Source organism: Lactuca sativa, chromosome 6 (assembly GCF_002870075.4).
Source record: "Lactuca sativa cultivar Salinas chromosome 6, Lsat_Salinas_v11, whole genome shotgun sequence".
Classification (NCBI taxonomy): Eukaryota; Viridiplantae; Streptophyta; class Magnoliopsida; order Asterales; family Asteraceae; genus Lactuca; species Lactuca sativa.
This window is the reverse complement of record NC_056628.2, coordinates 46,050,650-46,059,523: the sequence shown is the minus strand read 5'-3', so window position 1 is coordinate 46,059,523 and position 8,874 is coordinate 46,050,650. Positions and strand designations below refer to the sequence as shown.

Genomic DNA, 8,874 nt, shown 5'->3' with positions numbered 1-8,874 from the left:
CCCTAACTCGCCGAGTAGATGTCGAGATGGGTGCGGGCTTTAAGTGATCTACTCGGTGAGTCCACGCCTGGACTCGACGAGTAGGCCAATCAGGAGGAGACCCAAATCCTTAGGGTTTGCACCCTATTTAAATGTCCTTATAGCCCCATCTCAGCCTCTATCATCCTCAGAGCGTTCCTTGTCGAAACCCTAGCATCCATTTGTAAGTTTGAGTGATTTGTTGCCTTGTGAAGGATTTTTGGGGCACATTGGAGCTTAGAAGGAGAAAAGAAGAGTTTGAAGAGTGCAAGAGAGGGAGTAGATCCGAAATCTACTTTGGGAGAAGCTTCCATTCAGGTAGTAAAGTCTCTACCTTGATCTTTAGTTCATTAGATCCCATTTTGTCCCAATTTGGTGGTTTTCAAGCCCTAAAACACCAAACTCCATGTGTTTGTGCTTAATAATCCGAAAGGACTTCAGATCTAGACTTTATGGACGTGTTAGAAGCATAAGGTTGCTGTGGTTGAAGTGATTGAGGACCCCCATGGAGTGCATGACCTCTTAAAGAGCTTGGAATTGCATTTTTGAGCTTATAGGGCCATGCATGCACGTAAAGTTTGCAACTTTACGTGTTAAGCATGCCCTAGGATCATAGATATGTGGTTTTGAAGAGTTGCATGTCTTAGATTTGGCTCATATGGGAAATGGGTCAAGGGACTCGGCGAGTCCCAAGGTGGAACTCGGCGAGTTCTATGAATATGGCCTTAGACTCGGCGAGTTAGATGAACAACTCGGCGAGTCCTATGAAGATTGCCTGGAACTCGACGAGTTGTTCTTCAAACTCGGCGAGTTGTATGAACTGTATTGTGTACGAAGGGTTTAAGTGTCAAAACTCCAACCCTTCGTGTTTGCACGTAGGATTAGCAATCTGTGACATCCCCAAAATCACGGCCAGAAAAGACCGATTTTCATTTATGCTTTTAAATAATTTCAGAGTAAATCCTTTTAATTTGAAAGAGATGCGGAATTTGTTCCCAAAATAAAACATGATAAAATAATATTTATCAAAGCATTTCATCAAGAGATGCATTTTCATTATATAATCAAAACTCGGGATGTCATGTTCCGATACAGACCATAAAGCATAAACGATAACATTACAAGTCATTCAACAAATATATACATATACATACTTGTAAACAAAACAACTTGATGATTCAACCATCTTATGCCCTCGCGCCACTACTGGTAATACAAATAAAACTGAGTGGGTCAGGCTTGGGAGCCTGGTGAGCATATAGGGTTTTCAACCCACAATAAATAAGTTATATTTAATTTCACCAACCAATCACTATCCCGATTACCCATTCCCGTTATCCTCACTTTACGTCCCTAAAATAACATCTATCTCAAGGGACCTAATCTAGAATTTTCATCGGGACGGACATCACTGCGAAGGGGTTTCCTCAACAATAGATATCCTAAAGGCAACCATGAGGGGGATAGAGTACACCGGTGAACACATCGTTCACAACACCTACAGGTTATGAACCTGCTAGTGTTCCACTGGACTATCTAGAAAGAGTCCGTGGTCGTTATCCATACTCCGCTGAATAACTAGATCAACAACAACAACAACATCGAGGCCTCTCATCTGTTTATTACACACCAACTATCTACCCATGTTCTACCCAACATATTAGTAGATAAAATATATATACTTTCATACATCGTTTGAAACCTGTATATCATTTTCATTCAATATATATTCCACATAACAGATGAGGCATACCCACGTAACACGTATTTCATAGAAAGCAATTCAGATCTATGAGATGGAAGAGGGTGAACATACATTCACACACATAACAACAAATTCTACACATAACACGTATTTCGTATAAAATACTTCATAATCATGCGTTAGAAGAAAGTAACTACACACTCACACATATAAACAACAATATACTTAATACACTCGAACCATACTTGTATTATTATCGTGTTTATGAAAGGTAGTATACACTCACACATATAAACAACAATATACTTAATACACTCGAACCATACTTGTATTATTATCGTGTTTATGAAAGGTAGTATACACTCACACATATAAACAACAATATACTTAATACACTCGAACCATACTTGTATTATTATCGTGTTTATGAAAGGTAGTATACACTCACTTGATCAGAAGACGATCGGACAGCACTACGACTTGCAGAAGTAGAAATCCTCAGCAGATCTGGAAGATCTTCACAAAAATCGAACTTCTCGCGGGCAGAGCTTCGACTCGGGAACCTCACTTCTCTGGATCTTCGGGATCTCGGGACTTGCCTCGGGGCTCGAGAATAATACCGGGGCTTCGGGGTATTTCTAGCACGCAAAACGATGCAAAACGGGAGAGAGAAGAGAAGAAATTAGCAAAATAGCCGGCTGCCCTCGCATCCTATTTATAGGAGGCTGGAGCCTCGGAGTACGCGGGGCGTACTGGCCTACGAAGTCATCACTGCATGCGTCATCCGAAGTGTTGACACTCTTCGGAGTACGCGGGGCGTACGTCGGATCGGACCGCTGACTCCTCTTCGGATAATACCGGAATTAAAGATTAAAAATAATTACAAATTATTTAATAAACTTCGGAAATTCATATCTTCTTCATACGAACTCCGTTTTCGACGTTCTTTATATCCACGCGAAGGTGAGACTACGCTCTACAACTTTCGTTTAGACTCCATCGGCTAACTTTGACTTTATTTTTATTATTTATTTTTAATAGGCCGCGACAGAAAAACTTCGTTATAAATTCATAACTTCTTCGTTTGACGTCCGTTCTCGCCTAACTTTTTATCGCTTCGATACCAACAACGAGACCTTCGATCCTCGTTTAGAATGCTTCAGCTAAAAACCGCTCGATCTCAAAGGAGTATTTCAGGTTGCATACCGCTAAGTCGAAACTTCGATAAATCATAACTTCCTCATACGAAGTCAGATTTGGGCGTTCTATATATATTCGGAAACCTCGTTTCAACTACTACAACATTATCCAAAGATATTAAGTTTATTTTACACTTAAATTTTGACGCTTATTTTTATTCTTAATTAATCAGACCACATAATTAAGCAATTAAGCACAAAACACATAATACTCAATTAATACATTCTTATTATTTCAAAACGGGTTACAAAAGTTAACCTAGACTATTACATTGCTAAAAATGGCAAGCCCGGAAACACAGGCGTTACAATTCTCTCCACCTTAGAATGAGAGGCTAACCTATGTTTATGATTTATAGCCGGAGGATTTCTGATTCAACAGTCAGGCGCTTAGCAAGCAGACTTTCGCAGTTACTTTCGAGGTGAGTTACCTTCCAGTAGTGGTGGGTCTACGACCACAATGTCGGCCCACCAGTAGGAGTTGTATGTAGATGATTGTCTCTGTGATATTCATCTAGGGATTACTACTACCTGTGTTATGTTTATGTGCTAGTATGATATGATGCTATGTGCTAGTGACAGTAGGGGGAGATAGTCCCCAAGATATCCGGTCGATAGGGCCGAAGGGGTAGTCATACCCAACCCTGCTAGATAGATTCTGATATTGTGATACTTGTTATGTGGTAGTAGTAGAGGGGAGAAATAGTCCCCAGTATCCGGTCGAGAGGACCGAAGGGGAGGCCAACATCCAGATATGCTAGGCAGTATCCGGTCGAGAGGACCGAAGGGGAGGCCAGCACCCAGATATGCTAGGCAGTATCCGGTCGAGAGGACCAAATGGGAGGCCAGCACCCAGATATGCTAGGCAGTACCTGGTCGAGAGGACCGAAGGGGGAGGCCAGCACCCAGGTATGCTAGGCAACATTCGGTCGAGAGACCGAAGGGGTAGGTTGGGCACCCAGATATGCCTGACAATATATGTATGTTATGTGGTTATATGGTATGTGGTACAGTGGTCGAACTCACTAAACTTCGTGCTTACAGTTTTCAGTTTTGGTTTCAGGTACCTCTTCTTCGAAGGGGAAGGAGCCGGCGCGGTAGCGGTACGTCACACACATGCCTTGCTTTCCGCATCATGAGATCCTCCTGGGAAATTGTACTCTGACACGTTAATGTTTTATAAAAATGTTTCTAGACATGCAGTATCTTTTGTGAAATGATATCATCGTTAAACCTTTTATTTCTAATGTTTTGTCGTGTACTTGTTTTTAAAACGAAATTTTTGGCTCGTATTTTTGGGATGTTACACAAGTATTAATATTTAATAAGTATTACAAAAATATACCATTTATTCATAGACCATTTGACTGTTTTGACATTATGACTCGTGGTGAATGGTCTAATGTCATAAGTCGTAACCTATAAGACTAAGTTTGTAACATGTTTCTATGAATGTTTTTAATTTTCATTTGGATGTTTAAGACTTAAATATGTAAAATTCGGACCTATGAACCCAAATCTGACCCACGAACCCACCAACTTGTGAACCCGTTTAAATAAATGGGTTGGTGGGTCATATATGGGTTTATGTTCCAAACTCGCCAACCCGTGACCTGTATATTTAATGGGTTGTGTTTGGGTTGACATATTTTGACACGTCAACCCGCCAACCCGCGACATGCCAACCCGAACACGACACGATTGCCAGGCCTAGTTCGGGAGGTTGCAGACTGTTAGGAGAGCATCTTTTGTGTTCAGCAGACTGAGGTGAGTCTTCTCACCATACCCATGGGTCTAAGGCACCAAGGCCGGCCCATTATGTGTTTATGGTATATGTGTTAGTCACTCTGTGATTTGATATGATATGTGATTGTGTGTTTTGCATGAAGACCCCGGGGGGAGCCCGTGGCATTGGATGTAAGACCATGTGGGGTAGCCCATGACAGTCCTAGGCAAAGACCATGTGGGGTAGCCCATGACATTGGATGTAAGACCATGTGGGGTAGCCCATGGCAGTCCTAGGTAAAGACCATGTGGGGTAGCCCATGACATTGGATGTATGACCATGTGGGGTAGCCCATGGCAGTCCTAGGTAATGACCATGTGGGGTAGCCCATGACATTCTTGCTGGTTTTATGTATGCATGGTTTATGTGATATGTGTGTAGCTTTTATTAGCTACTAGGATATGTGTATGTGTGGCGTGTGGTATGCTCTGGGGAACTCACTAAGCGTTTTGCTTACAGGTTGTTGATTTGTTTCAGGTAAATCGGAGCCTAAGGGCAAGGGCAAGGCGTGATGGCGCGACGTGCACTCTATCTCTCTTTCACTAATATGTTTGGGGATACTCTGATGATTTAAGTAATGATGTAATGGATGATTTTTTAAAAACAAAATGTGGGATCTCATGGTTTTATGCAAATGTGTTTATTAATTGAAATGAAAAATTTCCTTGAAAATTTGGGTCGTTACAATCTATATAATATAATTATTTTCTAACCCTTACGAACTTAACGAAATGAAATAAAACTTGAATTTTATTTATAATATTTGACTTTTGTTGACCAGAAAGTATCATGTTGTCACAATAAGAAAGATACTAAAGTAGAAATAATAACTCACCAAACATTGTTGTTTGATGTAGTGGAGATTTTATGTTTTGCAGGTTCAGATAGCAGTCATGGTACCTGGAGAGAAAGCAGGAACACAAGGGCAATAAATAGATAATAGGATGCTATTATTGTATTCACCTTGTTGTTCATTTGATTATATAGATTCTATTGTAAACCCGTGATTTGTCCTGGGATGTAACGTGTTTTAATTTGTATAGACTTTCACATTTGTTAGATAAAACTTTGATAATTTCATTAGATTAGATGTTAGAAAATCTAGGTCATTAAAGTACCACTTCATCACTTTTACTAAATCACCTAGGTAATTAGTGAGGGTTTTTCGGCTATTAGGCTAACATGGCATATGATAGGTTTGTTTTGGGATTTTCTACAATGGGGGAGAAGGTTAATGATGGTAAGAGAGGGGAAGGGTTTTACTAGTAAGAGAGATAATGAGGTAAAACTGGTGATTGAGAGAGAGAGAGATCTAATACTATGACCAAAAGTATAAATTTTCGAGATATATATATATATATATATATATATATATATATATATATATATATATATATATATATATAGAGAGAGAGAGAGAGAGAGAGAGAGAGAGAGAGAGAGAGAGAGAGAGAGAGAGAGAGAGAGAGAGAGAGAGAGAGAGAGAGAGAGAGAGAGAGAGAGAGAGAGAGAGAGAGAGAGAGAGAGAGAGAGATCCAATACTAGGACCAAAAGTATAAATTTAGGAAAATCACATAGACCAAATGTGTAATTTACTCTAAAAATAAAAATGAAATCGCATTCAACGGCCGACCGCTGCTGACGTATCAGAGACGCTGCCATCTTCCTCTTCCCCTCTCTCATGTGTTCAGATCTCTTTTCTCTGTTCTCTGTGATCTGGTAAATCTCTACATACGAATCTCTGTCCCTCTATACGTATATATATTCCGTCGAGTATAACAATTTTGAATTTTGTTTTCGATTTTCCCCAATTTTTATTACTCAGAGGAAGAAGATTAGAAGTTGCCAGTTCTCCTAGGTTTTTTTTTTTGCTCAATTGATTAATTTAAATCAATCGACATGGCTGCTCCACCAGCTAGAGCTCGAGCGGATTACGATTACCTCATCAAGCTTCTTTTAATCGGCGACAGTGGTATGTATCTGTTTATTATGTGAATCTCGATTTACGAACACCCGAGTGTCTATCCATGATTACTCAGTAATGTCAGGAGAAATTTATGTTGTTTCCATTATCGAGATCTCTTAGTTTTGCCTTTGATTTTGTGATGTCAAGGGAAAATAGGGTCAATGTGCATTTTGATTGCTATTATTGTAGAAATTCAACACATTGAACACTTCAATAAAAGTATCTGTCTTCCATTCCATTGTAATGAAAGGGAGAACCTATTCTTTTTCATAATGCTGGTAATATAAATGATTAGATCACACGTTCTTCTGATTACACCATTAAGGTTACATTCTTCTGCTACAATATCACAGCTTTTGTGATACATTCTATCAGATTCACAGCTCAAGGATTATTTTTCACTCAGATATGTATGATTATATTGTGATCACAACTGCAGGTGTTGGTAAGAGTTGTCTCCTTTTACGTTTCTCAGATGGTTCCTTCACCACTAGTTTCATTACAACCATAGGGTTAGTATATTCACATCCTTAATAGTCTGTAAATTAGCTCAGGGCATTCTGGTAATTAACACTTTCTTCTTCTTCTAAATAGTATTGATTTTAAGATAAGAACCATTGAGCTTGATGGAAAACGAATCAAATTGCAAATCTGGGACACTGCTGGTCAAGAAAGATTCAGGACAATCACAACTGGTAACTATTTTAAAAAAATAATTTTCCACTTACATAATTTATATCATCTTATTAATGTTTCTTGACAAAAATCTTGATGTTTTGTAGCATATTATCGTGGAGCCATGGGTATTCTACTGGTGTATGATGTAACTGATGAATCATCTTTTAACAGTAATTTCTTATATCTCTTATCTTTTGTTTCTTTTTTTGGTAAAATACTTTCTTTTTTTGGGTCATTCACTCATTCTTGTTATTATTATTCCCATGATTTAGACATCAGAAATTGGATTCGTAACATAGAACAACATGCATCTGATAATGTAAACAAGATTCTTGTTGGAAACAAAGCTGACATGGACGAAAGCAAAAGGGTTTGTTCTCTCTCTCTCTCTCTCTCTCTCTCTCTCTTATTATCTTACATGCTGACGTGGCAAAATGATATAGGCTGTTCCTACTTCAAAGGGTCAGGCACTTGCTGATGAGTATGGAATTAAATTCTTTGAAACTGTAAGTAAAAAAAATTGTATTGCTATTTGGACATCATAATTAATTTTTAATTACATTCTAAAATTGCTAATTTGCATAAACAGAGTGCAAAAACTAATATGAATGTGGAGGAGGTGTTCTTCTCAATAGCTAGGGATATAAAACAAAGACTTTCAGAAACTGATTCGAAAGCTGAGGTATGTTTATATATTATTTTCTTACTTATGAATTAATTTTATCTATATAATCTTTAATAACTCTTGTTTTTGTTTTTGTTTTTTGATATTAAATTGTAGCCTCAAACAATTAAGATTAACCAAGGAAACCAGGGAGCAGGGTCTTCACAAGGTGGTGAGAAATCCTCAAGCTGTTGTTCTTAATAAAAACCAAAGAAAGGGCAGGGTAGTTATGACGTCATTAATGTTTTCTTTTATTTGTTATTTTGACACTATTTTCAATTTCGTTTACAAATTTGTGTTTCTAAAGTTGTTACTTGTTCTAATCCCATTATGAGAAAAATCAATTTATACATCTTTGCTATTTTGTTGCTTCTTATGTTTCCATAATCCCATAAACTTTTTTAAATTTGCAATGCATATGCTACTATTCTTTAATTCTTTCATGATATTAAGGAATTCTACTATTATTTAATCCCTACATATCACTCTAAATTGTTTGATAATATGTCCTTAGCTTTGCGATAGGTTTATTAATCCTATATTTTCCACACCGTTTCTGTAATGGTCTGTGTTACACAGGGTCCATCTTTGTAAATTTTGTGAAACATGAGGATAATGCTGGTAAATTCGCTATTGGGTACGGATTATTTTTGAAAATTTTAAATATAAGTATCATTTATGTTATCTTTCTATTAGGTAGGGACTATTTTCTGTTATTTTTCTATTAGGTAGGGACTATTTTCTGTAATTTTGTGTCGGGTTGTCAGGGACCATTTCTCTAATTTTGAAACACAAGATCATTTTATGTAAACTACCTATTAGGCAAGGGTCATTTCAATAAATTTATGAAACAAACAA

The 8,874-nt window shown here is 37.9% G+C and overlaps 1 protein-coding gene across 1 annotated transcript; it reads left to right on the top strand.

Annotated features, from left to right (window-relative positions):
- Window positions 1-6,294: 6,294 nt before the first annotated feature.
- On the top strand, window positions 6,295-8,368 carry LOC111887492 (ras-related protein RABE1a). The gene is made up of 9 exons (XM_023883662.3): window positions 6,295-6,427; window positions 6,534-6,680; window positions 7,114-7,186; window positions 7,269-7,369; window positions 7,457-7,522; window positions 7,625-7,722; window positions 7,796-7,858; window positions 7,942-8,034; window positions 8,134-8,368. Exons 2-9 carry the CDS (start codon window positions 6,608-6,610, stop codon window positions 8,215-8,217), a joined length of 651 nt encoding a protein of 216 aa, XP_023739430.1. The 5' UTR covers window positions 6,295-6,427; window positions 6,534-6,607; the 3' UTR covers window positions 8,218-8,368.
- The last annotated feature ends 506 nt before the right edge of the window (window positions 8,369-8,874 follow it).